The sequence below is a fragment of the Synchiropus splendidus genome, chromosome 7 (genome assembly GCF_027744825.2).
Source record: "Synchiropus splendidus isolate RoL2022-P1 chromosome 7, RoL_Sspl_1.0, whole genome shotgun sequence".
Taxonomy (NCBI): domain Eukaryota; kingdom Metazoa; phylum Chordata; class Actinopteri; order Syngnathiformes; family Callionymidae; genus Synchiropus; species Synchiropus splendidus.
The window spans coordinates 18,018,373-18,035,194 of NC_071340.1; the positions used below are offsets into that span (position 1 = coordinate 18,018,373).

A 16,822-nucleotide genomic window follows, 5' to 3' on the forward strand; every position below is an offset into this window, starting at 1 on the left:
TTGGAGCTACACCTGGGACAGGAAACATCCAGCGAAGCTGATCCTGAAGACAAGTGGGGCGCAGGTTCCTCTGACTCAGTCCAAACTGACTGGGAAAAGCACCTTCTGGGACCAATATCCGCAGTGGTGTCCCACACTTTAGACCAAACCAGCAATCCACATCACCCCCTAGCTTGTCAGGGAACACCTCACCCTGTCACTCTTCACTGGCACCCACTCTTGTTCTTAAACTTTCAACCTCAAACAAGGAGCACATTTCCAGCAACACAAAACTTGTTTTTTTTTTCAAACCAGGACCGGCATGTGTCGACCATGTGGTGACACAGTTTTTCAGTGAGACCAAGATGGCTGCAAGCAACCTGACAAATCCACCACCGCAACCAGTTGACAACTAAGACTTCAGTTTCACTAAACATCAGCATGATCAGCACAGCTATCATAAGTCTCCATACACAGAGACACCTTCCCCTTGGTAAGTCCGTGCCTCAGTCATTCTGAGGTCTCAACGGTTCGGGTCTTGGGCAACTGTTTCCGTCCGGAGCTCCAATGATGTCTGACATTTCTGTCAGGCTATCTAGTGCGGTAAAGGTTTTCAAAGTTCAAACACACAGCTCACAAATGTGCGTGTAAAAACTGTCCGACACACGTGGAACGCTCTCGCAGAGTCTGTATCACAGTGGGATTATTCATGCCCTTTGATCAGGTCTGCAGTCTGAGGCTAGGAGGACACTTAAAGTGTATGTGTTTTACTAGGTTTCTGGACTTAACTATTTGATCTGCAGCTAGCTGTGCACTTTAGATTGACTGAACTAACAACTGTTCGGCAGTATTTATTCAATGCGGTTCTCTGACTTGGAGCATAATCGGATCCATGATCAATACGAGCTGAAGTCAGTTAGTTCAGCGGCACACGTTGTCATGACCGCAGCTGAATTCATGTCATGTATATTGTGTGTTATTCATGGCTAATGGCCGGGAAGTTATTAGAATTCACCGGCGCGGAGAGTCAACCTGAGACGCTCCAGACCGCTGCATGGCCTCAACACTCACCCAGCTGCTGACGGACTAGGACACTACTGAAGCCACGATCTGAGGTCGCAAACTTAAACAAACCTATTGTAGCTCGGAACACGGTGCGTTTTCACCAAAGTTAACGCCAAAGTGTCGAGCAACATCGTCTCCGTCCCCTCACTAGTCCCATGGTGTTGATGTGTCAGAGGAAAATATGACTCACGAAACTTTGATCTAAATATTGTTTTCGTTGACTTTATTGCACTGTTCTCTTGGAGTTTGAGGGAGTTTTTCCACTGTGTTTTTTTGAATATTAAAAGCTGTATTTAGTGTTACACCAATAGAGGAAGGACTCCGGTGTACTTCAGTACTGGATACAGTTTACAGTTGAGCTGCACATGTACATCTGTTGGGGAACCAAATGGTAAAGGTTGCACCTCTGAGCCACAGTTTGGACTCTGAGACACATGGAACGCTGTCGCTGAGTCTGGATCACAGTAGGATTATTGACTCTCCTTAATCAGTTCTGGATTGATTAAACAGGGATTTACCCAAGCAGTCTGACACATAAATGTGATTTTACATTCACAAATGTATCTTCATTTTAATGTATTTTATGTATGGAAGTAACAGCTAAGTATTTCATTTCTGGACTGAACTAGTACAGGTTGAGGACGAATCAAATCATCTAGATCAGAAGTAAAGTAGGTCCAAGACTCTCTTTTTCCAGAGTGTGGACTTGCAACTCTGAGACAAATGGAACGCCGCTCGAGGAACGATGGTGGTTCAACACGAACGGAACGAATGTCGTTCCAGCGAGTTGACTTTCGCGGGTGTGACGTCATACCCCGCTCCCAGTTCCCACTCCTCGGACAAATGGAGCATATTCCGATCATTCGCGCGTCTTGCGTAACGGCAGGGCCTGGGCCGGAGCAGATGCGCAGCAGCGGCTCGTAAACACGCGCAGGCCGCGCCGCTCCTGGAGAGCAGCGCGTCTCCCTCCATCACCTGCAGCAGCAGCAGCCTGATGGACGGCGGAGGGAGCGCGAGGTAGCCTCGCAGCAGAATGATGCAGAGGCCCCGGACACGAATCGATCCGGGCTGCAACACCAAACGAGAGACGGCGCTCACCTCCAGAGTCCGGATCTCCTTCTGAGTCAAGTCGTTGGATGTGGCACATTTGGTCCGTAAGCCCTCCAGGCTGGAGATGCTGATGTCGATCATGTTCTGCACCAGCTCGCACTGCTGCAAGGCTTTCTGCACACTCAGAGGCTGCTCCTCGCTCTGGGTCATCTCCTCGCTCATAGTTCAGCCAGCGCGTCCTGCGAGTCCTCCTGTTTTTGCGCGGTGAAAGAAAGGGCCGAGAGAGAAAGCGAGTGGAGCGCGGGGAGCCCCGCCAAACAGAGACGCTGCTGCGGGTTCACACTCGAGCTTTGAGCCGTGATACAGTCGACTCCATTGCAACAACAGAGCTGGCAGTTGCTGCTGTTTCATCAAGGCGTCTCTACAGCGATGTGGAGGGGCCGCGCTTCGCCTCGGCGTCCATCTTCAGAGGGGCTGGCGTGAGGACTGGACCCGGGTGCTCCCTGTCTCCCGTGGCAGCAGCTGCATCCCGCTTCTCTCCCACCACCGCACCGACATGTTTCCTGTCAATCAAACCCACAGCAACAGCATCGCAGCGCCGCCAGGGGCCGCTCTCGCGAGATCTGCGCGAGGAGCGGCTCTGCCCGTCTTAGATCGAATCCAACAGTTTGTTTGAGCCGCACGCGCTCATTTCCTTGAATCAATCATTTATTCAAAGATGTACTCGACTCCAGAATTAAAATGACACCTTAAGCCAGAATAAAAGCAAGATACTAAACCATTAATTATGATGACATGTTTCAATGGTCTTGCTACCTATCTGTTCCGGACCTCCTCCACCAGAACACCAAGAGGCTCTGGCATGAAGCAGCCTTCAGATCCTGTGTCTTGAGAGTCACTTAGTTCTAACCCTCATGGTCAAGCCTTCTGTAGAGTGCACCTGTGCAGTGATCCGGACACAGGGTCGGGACCACCTGACCCAAGACTCAAGAATCAAGACCAGAACATGTTGTGCTTATATAATAAAATATAACATAATATAATATCCATTAATTAAAATGACATGTTTAAATGGTCTTGCTACTTGTTCCGAGGATTTGTTCCGGACCTCCTCCACCAGACCACCAGTAGGTCATGAGTGGAGAAGAGGCTCTGGCATCAATTTAGCCAAATAAAGGTAACATGATCTTGGGAAAACAAGTTCCTATTTTTATTTATGTTTATAATGATCTGCTTTTACTGTGATTTTATTTTGGATCCACGCTTGCCTCTCCTCCGTTTCTGAGACCCACCGATCTGCAACCAACTGCAGCGACTTGCTCCACCTTGTCCCAGGCTCATGTACCAGAGCGTCTGGATTTCTCCACCGGTGAATGCCTCTGTGTAACTCCTCATGTCTTGAACTCCTGGCCGTGTTTCTTGATCTGGTGGCTTTGGTTGTAGTTTTTGCACCGTGTGAATGAATTAACATTCTGCATGTGTTGATGCCTTTGTCTTAAGCGGCAAATGTGGATTAATTGTTGAATGAAACAAAAAGTAAATAAAATAAAAGCGGCGTTGATGACGAGCGTGAGCGTCATGACGTCAGACGCACAGTGAGGAAGTCCAGAGCGCGCCAAATCCGGTGCACGACAGGGAGAGCGGCGCAGGAGGATTTTTGATTCGTGTAAACACATTTGCGGGTTTCCACGCAGATCATGGCGTCCACGAGTAAAGCTCCAGCACCAGCAAGGAACCTGCCCTGGTGAGAAGAACTCTGATGTTGAGAGCTGAAGCGTATTCACTTCCGCGACAAACACACTTTTAAATGCGCTGTACATGTGTACTGCAGCAGAAGCTCCATTAGCTGTCGATTAATTTAATACAACTTGATTAAATGGCATTGACTTGTCGTATTTCTGTATGTCGTTGCCGCCGAATTCTCGACAATAGTGTGGCTCGGCAGGTGTTGTAGCACGATTGTGTTAGTAAACCAGCGGTCTGTCCGAACGAGGTTCTGACCTCAGATGTCATGCAGTTGACGTCTGTTGGTGTTTCAGGGTGGAAAAATACCGACCTCAGAGCCTCGATGACCTCATCTCTCACAGAGACATCCTCAGCACCAGTGAGTGCGTTTTTTCCTGGTGTTTGGCTGATAAGAAATCTGCTTTTATGCTTTCACGTTCTTCATCTGCTGCACCCTGCAGTGTCATTGTCATTAGTTCCTGCACCAGAACGTGTCCTCCTCCAGCGCTCGTATGTGTTGCTGGTGGAGTGTGTCTCCTCCCGAGGCTAGCCATGTGATCAGAGGATGCAGCATGAAGACATCCGGCTGCTGACCTTTCACTCTCTCCTGGACTTGCTCTCTCCAGTCCAGAAGTTCATCAGCGAGGACCGGCTCCCTCACCTGCTGCTGTATGGACCTCCTGGCACGGGGAAGACCTCCACCATCCTGGCCTGCGCCCGGCAGCTGTACAAGGACAAAGAGTTCGGCTCCATGGTGTTGGAGGTAAGGCAGCTGAGAGCTGCTGCTCCAGAACACGTCCTCCGAGCGCGTGTGAAGGGCTCAGCGAGTCGGCTTTAGCATCAGCAACTGTGCTGATGAAGTGGTGAGTCGTGTCAATGGCCTTGTTCTGAATAGGCCAGTAGAAAAGAAAAAAATGTGTGTAAATTGCTGTCAAGTCTTGTTCAGTTTAAAATCGCTCAAAATGAGGCGTTAAAGAGAGGCCTCTGCCCTTTCTCCTCTTTAGTTATCGATGATGTCACAACTCAGAAAACCGCCAGTGACGTATGTAGTAGTGGCCCCCTGAGTTATTTGGGGGCTCAGGTCCTTTTAGACTCAGCACATGGCTCCTGATGACCACGGGACGGTCATGTTGTGTCATTAACAGCTGAACGCGTCGGACGACCGGGGCATTGACGTGGTCCGCGGACCCATCCTCAGCTTTGCCAGCACCAGAACCATCTTCAAGTGAGCCCCGGGTCTCTGCTGAGTGTGGTCTTGGACTGTTCTGTCTGACTGTTGTGTTCCTGCAGGAAAGGCTTCAAGTTGGTGATTCTGGACGAGGCGGATGCCATGACGCAGGACGCCCAGAACGCACTGCGGCGAGGTGAGCGTCTGGGCGTGGCAGCTCTGATGAAAGCGTTTCAGCACCTCTCATGCTAAGCGGTTGCGGTTGGCAGCTGCCTCGCTAGCTGGCTAACCATTGCGCTGTCCGAAATGACCTTCACATACCAGAACTGTCTTCTCTTGTCCCACCAGTCATCGAGAAGTTCACGGAAAACACCCGCTTCTGTCTGATCTGTAACTACCTGTCCAAGATCATCCCGGCACTGCAGTCCCGCTGCACCCGGTTCCGCTTCGGCCCGCTCTCCCCGGACCAGATGGTACCTCGACTGGAGCACGTGATCCAGCAGGAGGGGTGCGTGAGCGGCCGGGCTCTCCTCTGTGACCCGGATCATTGACCCTGACTCTCTCTCGACAGCATCGACGTCACTCCTGACGGGATGAAGGCCGTGGTCACCTTGTCGTCGGGCGACATGAGAAGGTCGCTGAACATCCTGCAGGTGAGGTCTGCGCTCACGCGGTGGGTGGTTCCTCTCACCTCCCAACATCTCTCGGTCCCAGAGCACCAGCATGGCGTACGGGAAGGTGACAGAGGACTCGGTTTACACGTGCACGGGTCATCCACTCCGCGCCGACATCGCCAACATCCTGGACTGGTCACTCAACAAGGACTTCAACACGGCATACAAACGTATCCTGCTGCAGAGTGGCGCTCGCACCAGACGAGTCCACTGTGATTGACACTTCATCCGGAGGCTAGTTACGATCACAACAGCAGGGAAGTCAAAACATTGGAGCTCTCATCCTGATGAAAACATGGTGCTTTGCATCATCAGGTGATGTTGGAGGGCAGGACTGTGTGAGGGCGAGTGTCCTGTGCATATATAACAGCCTCCACTGCCAGCTGCCCGTCAGGCTCAGGTGGGCCCAAATCTGATTGACAACCGCAATGAATAGTCCTCAATGCAATGAGATTCTGATGGGAGAAAAAAATCCGGAATCATCTGATGAGTGAATTTGAAATGAGGTTTTCAAGTGTAATGTGGGAGATTGGAGTAAAAGGAGCGGAGAACCATGTGTTTCATGTGAAATAGCACACAAAAAACATTAAAATAATCTTACTTGATTTAATTCAGTTTTGAAAATAGTGACACGGGCTGCTTCTGGAACTTTCAATGCTTAAAGTTCCAGAAGAATTGCTGGTGTTGACGTGTGAAGACATCTTTAACTGGTCCCTCAGAGATCCTGGAGCTGAAGACCCTGAAGGGCTTGGCTCTGCACGACATCCTGACAGAGGTCCACCTGCTGGTGCACAGAGGTCAGCAGGGTCACCTCCCATGATCCCTCCACGCCCCTCTGAAGTTGCTCATTGATTTCTACTCTGTCCGTTTCCAGTGGACTTTCCTCCCAACATCCGGATCGGCCTGCTCATCAAGCTGGCGGACATCGAGTGAGTGACTTCCTGCTGGATTGCTTTTGCTGCTGTCAGCTCTGAGACGATCCCCTGTCGCGTTGCAGGCACCGACTGGCCTCGGGAACCAACGAGAAGATCCAGCTGAGCTCCATGGTGGGGGCCTTCCAGGCCGTCAGAGACCTGGTGGTCAGCGAGGCGTCTTGAGGCTGCAGTCACGTTCCCATTCCCATTAAAAACATGTTCACCACACCTGACGTTTCATCGGCTCGTCTGGGAAGGGAGTGGGGGCTGTTGAGGGTGCAGCAGGTTAGAGGCTGGAGTCATGTGATGCTGTTGCTCGCAAAGACGGATCACGCTTAGTCTATAGTGCACTCGTTTGGCCACCAGATGTCGCTGTAGCTTCCATATATCCCGGCAGAAAACGGCTTCACCGTTGTAAGACATGTCTGAGGAGCCTCTCCGGGTGTTCCAGAGCACTGACCCAATACCCAAAGCAGAACCTGGTCGGGCTCTCAGAGCAACGACTCGACACCAGCGACTGTGCTTGATTTAGTTTTTAATAAATCTATGTTATATATATCCATGTGGACAGGTGCAGCGGTGAGGCATCCTATGACCGTACACAGAGGTATTTACACAATAAATTAATCGTATAAAATCGTAAATATGACTTAAAAAAGCGTTAGAACATAAAGTGTGTCCAGTAGTGCAATTACGTCCAGCAACAGAGGAATGTAGCACGTGAGTGGAGCTCCCTTTTGTCAACGACATAAACGTTATTTGGGAGGTTAGTCAGAGCGGCGCCGCGGCTTCAGCCCCACTCCTCGTCCGAGGAGCAGCAGGTCTTGAGCCAGGTGGGGATGTTGCGGTAGGTGAGGTAGGCCAGGATCCTCTTGGGGAGGGGCAGCGGCTCCATCTGGTGGGTGGAGACGGCGTGTCGCAGGGTGGAGCGGCACAGGTGCCCCAGGCTTGGCACCGTCCGGGGAGCTTTCCAGAACTGCACGTGCCCATCTCTGGTCCTGAAGGAGTCACATGGGACAGCATGGCTTAGAGTGACTGGTGTATGTAAGTGTTGACTGTAGACATGGTGTTAGCATGCACTTGAATGCCTTTGTGTGTGTGTGTTTTTGTAGGACTATCTTTGTGAGAACCTGTATGCGTTTTTAATCAACATAGTGAGGACATTTTGACCGGTCCTCATTTAGTCAAGCCTCATTTAGAGGGTTAAAACTCCAAAATAGCTTGGTTATTAAAACTGGGTTTTAGTTTGGTTAAGCATAGAGGTTAAGTTTAGCCATTTGTTTTAGATGGTTAGATTTAGTGTGACATGCTGGGGAAAGGTTATGTTAATGTATGTCAATGACGGTCCTCACTAAGATAGGGAGACAAATGTGTGTGTGTGTGTGTGTTCACCAGCAGAAAGTTCAGAACTCACCCCGTGGCGATGACGCCCCCTGATGGATGGTACTTGCAGCACAGCCCATTGGACTGGCGGTCTGGCCTGGTGTGCATGACCATGCCCTCCTGACCCGGCTCCCACACGCGCAGCGCTCTGAAACGACACATCAGCGTTGGACCACAGCAACCAGCGGAGCAGAGCTCCGTCGCTGTGCTCACCTGTCGTCGGTCACGATGGCCAAGTGAAGGCCATTGGGGGAGAACTGGATGGCTGAGATCTGGTTCTGACCATACTGGTTGAAGTAGTCGCTGTGGAAGGACACGACAGGTCAGCAGCTGGAACACGGCCGCGGCAGGGCTGCAGAGGAGCACTCACACCAGCGTGGTCAGCTTCTCGGCAGTGTACGGGTCCCACAGGTCGATCCACCAGCTGGAGCCGCTGAAGGCCGCAGTGGCCAGCAGCGCCCCGTCAGGGGAGAAGTCGCATGATGACAGCAGGTGCAGCGTCTTCTGGGTCCCACCCGTCAGGTTCCGGATGAAGGTGTACGAGCGGAGACTCCACAAGCACACCATCTGAGGAGGAAGCCAGATTTCTAGCTGTTCCTGAGCACACCATGAGTGAGTACCGCAGGAGTGTGGTTGGAGATACTCAACTCATGTAAACAAGAGCAGTGGAACTTGGCCCGAGTCCAGGAGGAGAACTTACCCGGTCAAACCTGCCGACGGAGGCGATCATGCTGCAGTCCGAGGACACGGAGCAGCAGCTGATCCAGTCTTTGTGGCCCGACAGAACCTGAACCTTTTTACCTGAAACACCAGCATTGCACTTTCAACCTGGACTCTTCAAACCAAGACGAAGTCCAACTGACCTTTCTGGGTCAGGTCCCAAATTCTCAGCGTCTTGTCCCGGGACGATGAGATGAGCGTCAGCGTCCCGTTCTGGGGGAAGACCAGATCCCTGACGATGCCTTCGTGGCCGAGCAAGTCAAACACTGGGACACCTGAAGGATCACAGGTCAGTCAACAGCACCGCCTCTGGGCCTTGGAGCCACATGGTGTCCCCTCACATGTCAGGACGTTCCAGATCTTGATGGTGCCGTTTTCCAGTCCAGTAGCCAGAAGAAGGTTGTTGGTTCTTTTTGTGTCAGTGTGGATGCCGGCAGCAGTCTTGGGGGGTCTGGGTCCGAATGCGAGCCCCCAGACTGGATGACCACAGCTGAAGCTCTTGTCTTCTCGATCCATCTCTCCATCCTGGTTTTCACTGTGAGAGAGAAGGTGCATTTAGAGGCGGACAGAAAGCCCAGCACTGTAAACATGAGCAGCAAAACCGAGTCCAGAACCAGGGACCTGCAGCACACCTGAGAGGCTCATGTTCCCACAGACCCCGGAAGAGATGTGACTATTGAGGTGAGAGAACAACACTGAACTCAACGTTATGATGATGGAAACGTGTTGTGTGAAGATCTGAGCTGTCAAAAGCTAAAGCCATATACTTCTGTGGTCTCTCCAAACCCTCTACAGCAAAGGACTATGCTGTCTCTTAGTGACACAACAAAGAACAAAGTCACTGAGAAAGCAAAAACGAACACAGTCCCCTCCCCCTCCGTCTCTTGACAACATGGAGCAGGACGAAAATCCTCCAGCAGATAATAATTGTGCCTTTTCACAGATGCAGAAGATTTCAATAACAGCACTCAACCAAAAAGGTTTCAAAATACAGTAATGTAGGCGACGTCTGTCTGTTCTCACTGATCATGTCCGGGTTTCTCGAAGTGCATCTTTGCTCACCTGGAGTCCAGAGGCCAGGCGACCACCCACACGATCCCGTGTCCCATGGACCAGGCGAACCAGGCTCCGTCCGGGGAGAAGTCCACGCTCCATGTCTCGAAGCTCGACCGGCCCTCCAGGTGCGGGGGCCGCCGGGTCTTCAACTCCAGGATGAAAGCCGGGTCGGATGCTGGAGAGTGAATACATGGGAAGCGAGAGTCAGCCCGCTGCCCCGGGGAAAGGAGGACGCCTCCCCGCCTCCGCGAAGCTCCTGCTCGGACTACCCCTCAGCACCCTCCGCCTGGTTACTTACTTGTTCGCTCGAGCTCCGCGTCCGTCTCAGGTGAGCACATGGTCGCTCCTTGACATTATTCGCCGCAGCAACTGCTCGTCGTCCTCCCGCTGGTTTGGCCGAACCGAGCTGTCACTTCTGCCGTTTGTTTTTAAAGATCAGTCCGATGTACTTCCGGAACTCTGACTCACTTCCTGCAGTGGCGGCGTCACGTGGTCAAGGTTTTCTCTTCGTTACGTAAGCGGATTAACTCGAGCCCCGCCCTCTGTTCTGTATTGACAAGGCAGGAATGTAGTGGCGTCATCGCTGTCCTTTTCTGTCACGTTCCGGGAATGTGTCTTCACTAGTCTGGCCGCGGGTCAAAAGGTCACTATCGAAGGTTCGGTAAGAACGGTTTGTCCCAGAAACGGCTGATTAAGTTGTTATTATGAGTTTAATTGGGAGTTTTGAGGCTAACAGTTAGCATCACTAGTAAATGAATAAATAAACAAATCATAGATCAGTGGTGTTTTTATTTTATTTATTTGTTATTTTTATTCATATTCAAGTTTTGATTTTTCTGTTTCTACAGTGTTGAGTTTGTGTCATTTTGGTGTCAAGTTTCCCCCATTGTGGAGTGTATATACACACGTGCGTGTATATATACATATATATGAATATATATATGAATATATATACACACACACACATATATATATTATTTATATATATCAATCAATGACGTCGACCGTTGGCGGTGAGCATCACGCCAGTACTCCAGGCAGCAGCTGGTGGATGATGAATGCATTCATGAATTCATTTTGTGTCCAATTTCAGAAATGTTTTGTTCATTGTAAAGAGTGTTTCAAATCATTTTAATAAAACTCAGGAGCAGAATATTTACAAGCACTTCACAGCCTGAACATGACTGTACAAAGGAACCACAGACTCACAAGCCTGTTACAAGCTCTTCTTCATATTCTCCTGGGGAGCAAGTGGCCTCCTGGCACTCACTAAAACGTCACGAGATCCGCCGGCTCCTCCGTCACCGCTGTGTCCTCCAGCTGGCGGGGACTCGTGCCAGCAGCCTCCTCGTGGTCGCCTAGCGGAGAGGACACGTTACCACACGTTCAGCTGCGATGAGGACGGACTGACCGCTGTGCTGGAGGGCGTACTGGAGGGGATGCGATGTATCTGGACAAGGGTCGTGTTGGAGCCATTAGCCAGAGGAGGAAGTCTCGGGACAGAACCCTGGAAGATCTCGTCGTCGTCTGACTCCACCAGACTCAGGACGTCTCCGTGTTCGTCCTCCATTTGCCTGGAGTCATGACAGAAAGATCAGGATCGCCACAGCAAGTCCTCATCTAACACCTTCATCGTCCATCATCAACCTCACTGGTTCCTCTTCTTTGTCTCCACCATCCTTGGTCCAATTCTTGTCTCTCCTGTCCACAAACACTGCCCTCCTAAGTTTGTCTCCAAACTTCTACCTCTGATAGACTCATTTCTCATCTTCTTTCTCCCAATGCCCCGACAGCATCTGAACATGGCAGCGCAATGCTAAAGATTTGATGTCACAACTTCTCTATCATTCATCTGTCCATCCCTCTGGACACCAAACAAATGTCTTCTGACTCTCATCCTTCTGCTCTCCATTGACCAGCTAAATTCATGTAGGTAGATCTGGTCAGATCCCAAATGTGTCCTGCTTCAGCTTCAGAAGACACTTACCCAAAACCAGCTCCTGAAATGAGAAACAAAGAGTAGATGAACAATCGCTGCATGACTCTTCAACCTTCAGCTCCATGCATCGTTACCAAGGCAGATCCGGTGTCGGCTGGAGTAAGCTGTCTTGGCGACGATGCCGGCCGAGCCCATGATCAGCACGGCAATGAAGACGCCGACGATGGCTCCTGTGACGGCAGAGCTTTCTGAGGAGACAGGAACGGAGGATCAGGGACAGGCAGCCGGTTCCACAACATTCCCAGCGAGGCTTCAGCATCCACTCATCCGTCTCCGGACCTGCACCCGGAGATGGATCAGGCGCTGACAGACCTGGCCCGCGGTTCTCACTCCATGTTTGCTGACACTCAAACAGGATCCAGAAAGCCACTGTTGTTGTTCCAATTGTGTGCACAATCTCTAGTCTTCCTCAGGCCAAACAAATCAGCGAGAAATCTGCTCTCGTTCAACTAGAAACTATAATACAATTAAAAACATCTCATGACTGAGTCAATAAGAATTCAAGTCTTCAATTCTCTAACAAATACAATAAAAGGTTTGCGTTCCTTCCATGACGTGAACTAAAAGAGAACTTAATTTCTGAGTATTTCATTACATTTTAAAGTCAAGAAATTAAATTATATATATATAGATATATATAGAGATATCTATACGAAATTTCGTCTATATATATATTATATCTTTATATATATGTTTCAAATAAATGCCTGAATGTTTTCAACTGAACCACATCTTTGGTCAGTCCTTATGTTTTCATTGATGAGTCTGGTCATCTCTTCCTGAGATTCTAGGCTGGGTTTGCTTGTGTCTGAGTGGTAGCTCTTCCAGGGACTCACTCTTGACGGTGAGGTAGACCTCCTGCTCCTGGAACCCCAGGGGGTTCTCGCTGCGGCAGAAGTAGACCCCCTGGTCGTCCGTGGTGAGGTTGACGATGGTCAGCCTCAGAGCCGGCCCTTCGAGGGACAATATGTACTTTGCCCCGGGCGGGATCTCGTCCCGCCGCATGCCCCTCCTCCAGGTGGTGTTGGCGGGCGGCGTGGACGTGGACTCTGTGCACGTGAGTGTCACGTTGGCTCCTTCCACTGCAGTGGTCAGAGGGTCCCCGCTGGGGTACGGGAGTTCTGGGAGCAGAAGGGTCAGGCAGAGCATGAGAAAATTCAGTTCAGGAAAAGATCACACTCCGGAAGCAAAACTCACTCAGTGTGAAGGAGCATGATGCTTCTTGTTTGGCCGCCATGTGATGACCCGAGCACTTAACCATCTGACCGCTGGTCAGCTGCGAGCGGTTCATGGTCACGGACAGGCTGTCGGCCTCGGCAGAGGCCAGCACGCTGTGGCCGTCCTCCCACTGGAGTGTGGGGGCGGGATACGCCCCAAACCAGGAGCAGTTGAACTGGACATGAGATGAGTCCAGCACTGGCGCCCACATGCACTCGGGGTGACGATCGGGCGCGTCTGCAAAAGAAGCAAAGACTGAGACCAGCAGCTCCAAATCAGTGTCGCAGTAGTGTCATCACTGACAGTAGACCAGCAGCTCAGCGCTGGACTCCACCATCCGCTGTGAGTCCCCACTTCTGCAGGTGCAGGTGTAGACCCCCTGGTCTCTAGCGTGGACGTCTGCGATGGTGAAGGCCAGCCAGGGCGAGGAGCTGTTGCTCAGCAGCTTGTCGCTAGATGCGGAGCCCCTGAAGCTCCAGGTCAGCAGGTGAGAGTGAGCCCATGATTCCGAGCAGTTGAAGGTCACACTGGAACCCGAACTTGTGACAAATGTCCCGTTTAAGAGGGCGGAGGGTGGAGTCACGGAGATGGAGACGTTTCTCAGGCCAGCTGGGAGGAGACAAAAGGAAGCTGTGGTCGTCAAGGTGAGACACCACAGGGAACAATCCTCACCACACTTCAGTAACCTGCATCTGCACCACCGCAGAAATACACAGCTGCTGGCTGCAATCCTTTCAACTCATGCCTGATGTGTTTACTTTTTTGATTGAGTTAATATTGTGTGTCCTGCCAATAAGTAATAGTAATTGTATTTACATATTATAAATTAATAACATAAAAAAGTATATAGGGTAAAAGCAAATGAGTATATATGTATATGTATATATATATACTTATTTACTTGTATATACACATACGTGTATACATACATACATATATATAGAATATATAATATATACACAATATAACAAAAAAATGTATTAAAAATGTATATAGAGTAAATAAGTATATGTGAATATACTGGATATATACATACTGGTTTACCTTATATATGATTTTACCCTGTATGCTTTTTTAATAGAATTTTTTGTTTTATTTTTCAACACTGCTTTCTGTCTCACAGTGAACCAATATTTTGATGAGCGTTTTGCGCTGGTTCGTTCCCTCTACTGAGCTACTGATTGATCTACTCGGGTTTGGATAGAAGTTAGAGCCAAATATAAAACCAATGTTTTGGTGTTGAACATCGCGGTGAGGGAAAACTGCTGACTCATCAGGGCGGGCCGAACTGAAACTGACTCCAGATCACACTTCTAGTGTGTCACTTTGTGTCACTCCCATAAACAGAGGGTATAAAGCAGCCAGGGCGTGGTCGGTTTCATGCCGGCCCCCCGGCCAGTAACGCACACATGTGCGACAGAGGGGGACGCGCTACACTTCACATCAATACATCAGGGCAGACTGTAAAAGTTTGGGTCTGGAATGGAACAAGTGTCCAGACCCTGTAGGTGCTTGTTGGACAGGGACACCATGCTTCAACAAGATGCGACACCATTCAGCAGCTATTCAGAAGACGCAGACAAACAAGCTCCAGCGTTCTGGGTCACTGTGCCAGCTTGACAGAGGAGCTGGAGGATTGTGTGCAATGCTGAAGAGCCGGTTCTCCAAGAACCGCGTGGTGACTGACAACAAGTTGGAGCACGAGTGGCAAAGGAAAACCTCAGTTTAACTTCAACTTATTTAAGGTTCAAATTGTGCACCCCAGAATCTTCTATCATCACAAGAGAGAACAAAACCTCAGCAGTTTCATTCCAAATGAGACTGGAGACCTAGCCGTGCTTCTCCTTCCTCATAAAATGCCACTAATCAATGAGAAATTGTCTCCAACGTCTTGTTTTTTGCATACATTTTGCATATTTTTTTTGTTTACAACTGAGTGACACCGTCTCAGACCCATCGTGATCTCTGACTCCTGCAGTCACGCCACCTGCAGGCCAGTAAGAGCGTAACCAAGACGACTTGAGCATCATCTCTTGGGGAGGACTCCATTTCCTGAGGGGCCACATGACATGCTATGAATGTGGGGATGGGTAACGCTGGGTATTTATACGCCTAAAAAGTGTTTTTAATTAGTATATATGCAATATAGAAGTTGTTTAAATATTCTCAATACAAATCATAAGAATATCTTTGCACCAGAACCGAGGGAATCATAGCATCAATACAGTTATTCAGCAGTTTCGAGGGACACACTGCTAAAGTGAGCAGGACTCGCTAAAGGACAACAGATTAAAAAAGGAAGGGGAAAAGAAAAATAAACTAAAATAACGAATTCAAATGTCAATAATTTGAAAAAAAAAAAAAGCACAATAACTAGCAGTTTTGCTGGGAACTCCTGGGGGCCACATGTGGCACCCCGCTGCGCTCTGCCCACCTCAGGTCCCACCAGTACCACGCAGACCCGGGTTCCAACCAGAGCTGTCCTGCGCAGGATTCGAACCCAGGACTTGTCGGTGGCTGAATCACGGAACCTCGGCCCTATCATCACCCTGGACAGAGGTTCTGACCACCCACCGCCCCTCGGGTCACTCACGGGTCACGTGCAGCAGGACTCGTCCGTGGTAAGAGACGTTTCCAGCGAACGAGGTGTTGCAGAAGTAGACTCCCTCATCTGCCGCTGAGACCGTCGCGATGTTGAGACTTCCGTCCCGCAGCACTGCGAACCGCTTCCCGGGGGGGTCCGAGCTCCGCAGGCCCCCTGCTGCTCCGAGTCCCGGTCCGGTCCAGGAGGTGAGGGACGGAGCCCCGCTCCCGGAGCTGAAACACGGAAGTAGGACGATGTCTCCGGGCTCCGCCGATACCTCTGACTCTCCGTCACTGGACGCTGCGACTGGGACAAGAAACCCAACAGAATCAGAACCGAGTGGTCCGGGTCACCTGTGCCGCTCACTGGGTCTCACCTGCAGCGGAGAAACAAGCGTGCAACAGCGCGAGAAGCTTCATGGTGTCCCGCCAGGAGGCGTCATCTCCGGCCGGATACGAGACTCGGAACCGGTCAGACCAGTTCACCTGGACCGCTGGACCCCGCGGACAGCAGTGAGGGCGTTCGAACCCGGACAGGACCGAGACTTTGTGTTTCTTGGCTGATGTGGAAACCTCGGCAGGAACGGTCCACACCCGGACCTCACCTTCTTAAAGTGACAGGTGCCGCGTTCTGTCGTCCGAACCCGATGCCTCGCTAGCTCTCCAAAACATTTCGCCCCCTGGCGGCGGAATGACGACAGCCAAGCGGCTTTCTTTGTTGATTCATGAGTTTAGTTGTCGTTCACCACTAACTGATCGCATTAAGGCTAACACTTGTTGCTGCTATTTCGCACCACCATGAAAGTAACACCTCTTGATGGGCTGCTATACATTGAAAAGTGATCTGAAATTAAGCACCGAGCATTTGTACACAGCTATCTAACAACCCAATTCAATCACCTGATATTTGGATTTAAAAGGCAAGAACAAAACAAAACAAAAAAAAGTGAAAATACTACATTGAAAAAATACTGGAACAAGTTGCATTCATTGTTGTTGTGATTAATAATGTTGGAATTTCCTATTCTTACACTGGACACTGAAGGTGTCATCACCTGTGCTTGGCTGAGGCGGATGGTGCGGGTGTTACCCAGGTGAGGGCGTTGTGTGTGTGGGAATGGGTGAGAGTTTGACTGGTGAAAAGTACAGCACTTGTCGAGCTTGAAAGTCAAAAACAACTGAATCTGCTAATCGTGTCGCTAACTCATCAGCTACAATGCTACAATACTTTCCTGGAATCCAAAAGAACCAAAAGTCACTCCAATAATAAATGTAATATAATAATCCA

At 50.2% G+C, this 16,822-nt stretch overlaps 4 protein-coding genes across 10 annotated transcripts in view; 1 reads left to right on the forward strand and 3 right to left on the reverse strand.

Moving 5' to 3' along the window:
- The window catches only part of ksr2 (kinase suppressor of ras 2), a 66,199-nt gene extending 63,490 nt beyond the window's left edge, over positions 1-2,709 (reverse strand). For all 5 annotated transcript variants that reach the window (XM_053870655.1, XM_053870656.1, XM_053870659.1 and 2 more), the window contains exon 1: positions 2,143-2,709. In XM_053870655.1, coding sequence (XP_053726630.1) covers positions 2,143-2,316 — 174 coding nt within the window. In that variant the 5' untranslated portion in view covers positions 2,317-2,709. The remainder of the gene's footprint in view (positions 1-2,142) is intronic.
- A 987-nt stretch (positions 2,710-3,696) lies between these two features.
- Positions 3,697-6,802, forward strand: rfc5 (replication factor C (activator 1) 5). Its single transcript, XM_053870809.1, has 11 exons — positions 3,697-3,838; positions 4,134-4,198; positions 4,446-4,582; positions 4,965-5,044; positions 5,110-5,183; positions 5,336-5,495; positions 5,559-5,640; positions 5,702-5,831; positions 6,381-6,458; positions 6,536-6,590; positions 6,659-6,802. Exons 1-11 carry the CDS (start codon positions 3,792-3,794, stop codon positions 6,756-6,758), a joined length of 1,008 nt encoding a protein of 335 aa, XP_053726784.1. The 5' UTR covers positions 3,697-3,791; the 3' UTR covers positions 6,759-6,802.
- wsb2 (WD repeat and SOCS box containing 2) lies at positions 6,377-10,213 on the reverse strand. 2 transcript variants are annotated; one of them, XM_053870772.1, is made up of 9 exons: positions 10,033-10,213; positions 9,741-9,909; positions 9,020-9,213; positions 8,822-8,953; positions 8,659-8,759; positions 8,329-8,525; positions 8,172-8,261; positions 7,990-8,106; positions 6,392-7,573 (listed from the first exon to the last, which is right to left on the reverse strand). In XM_053870772.1, exons 1-9 carry the CDS (start codon positions 10,070-10,072, stop codon positions 7,366-7,368), a joined length of 1,248 nt encoding a protein of 415 aa, XP_053726747.1. In that variant the 5' UTR covers positions 10,073-10,213; the 3' UTR covers positions 6,392-7,365. The 2 variants fall into 2 exon arrangements, with proteins under 2 accessions (XP_053726748.1, XP_053726747.1); XM_053870773.1 differs by lacking the exons at positions 9,741-9,909; positions 10,033-10,213 and adding an exon at positions 9,311-9,644 and having other exon boundaries at positions 6,377-7,573.
- Positions 10,214-10,818: 605 nt separating this feature from the next.
- On the reverse strand, positions 10,819-16,408 carry vsig10 (V-set and immunoglobulin domain containing 10). 2 transcript variants are annotated; one of them, XM_053870723.1, is made up of 9 exons: positions 15,912-16,386; positions 15,545-15,841; positions 13,255-13,560; positions 12,931-13,188; positions 12,570-12,854; positions 11,808-11,921; positions 11,722-11,734; positions 11,166-11,308; positions 10,819-11,092 (listed from the first exon to the last, which is right to left on the reverse strand). In XM_053870723.1, the coding sequence occupies exons 1-9, from the start codon at positions 15,952-15,954 to the stop codon at positions 11,004-11,006; spliced, it is 1,548 nt and encodes a 515-aa protein (XP_053726698.1). In that variant the 5' UTR covers positions 15,955-16,386; the 3' UTR covers positions 10,819-11,003. The 2 variants fall into 2 exon arrangements, with proteins under 2 accessions (XP_053726698.1, XP_053726699.1); XM_053870724.1 differs by having other exon boundaries at positions 10,869-11,092; positions 11,146-11,308; positions 15,912-16,408.
- Between the last annotated feature and the right edge of the window lie 414 nt (positions 16,409-16,822).

What these genes read in the sequence shown, in the direction of transcription:
- rfc5 (XM_053870809.1), top strand. Translation starts at nt 3,792, where the DNA reads ATGGCGTCCACGAGTAAAGCTCCAGCACCAGCAAGGAACCTGCCCTG. An exon ending in CAGAGACATCCTCAGCACCA is followed by an intron (nt 4,199 to 4,445) that starts GTGAGTGCGTTT and finishes TGCTCTCTCCAG; the next exon opens with TCCAGAAGTTCATCAGCGAG. An exon ending in CCAGAACGCACTGCGGCGAG is followed by an intron (nt 5,184 to 5,335) that starts GTGAGCGTCTGG and finishes TTGTCCCACCAG; the next exon opens with TCATCGAGAAGTTCACGGAA.
- vsig10 (XM_053870723.1), bottom strand. Translation starts at nt 15,954, where the DNA reads ATGAAGCTTCTCGCGCTGTTGCACGCTTGTTTCTCCGCTGCAG. An exon ending in CGCTTGTTTCTCCGCTGCAG is followed by an intron (nt 15,842 to 15,911) that starts GTGAGACCCAGT and finishes TTCTTGTCCCAG; the next exon opens with TCGCAGCGTCCAGTGACGGA. An exon ending in GGTCTACCTCACCGTCAAGA is followed by an intron (nt 11,922 to 12,569) that starts GTGAGTCCCTGG and finishes CTGTCTCCTCAG; the next exon opens with AAAGCTCTGCCGTCACAGGA.
- wsb2 (XM_053870772.1), bottom strand. Translation starts at nt 10,072, where the DNA reads ATGTGCTCACCTGAGACGGACGCGGAGCTCGAGCGAACAA. An exon ending in CCGTCGGCAGGTTTGACCGG is followed by an intron (nt 8,526 to 8,658) that starts GTAAGTTCTCCT and finishes CTTCCTCCTCAG; the next exon opens with ATGGTGTGCTTGTGGAGTCT. An exon ending in GGGGGCGTCATCGCCACGGG is followed by an intron (nt 7,574 to 7,989) that starts GTGAGTTCTGAA and finishes TGACTCCTTCAG; the next exon opens with GACCAGAGATGGGCACGTGC.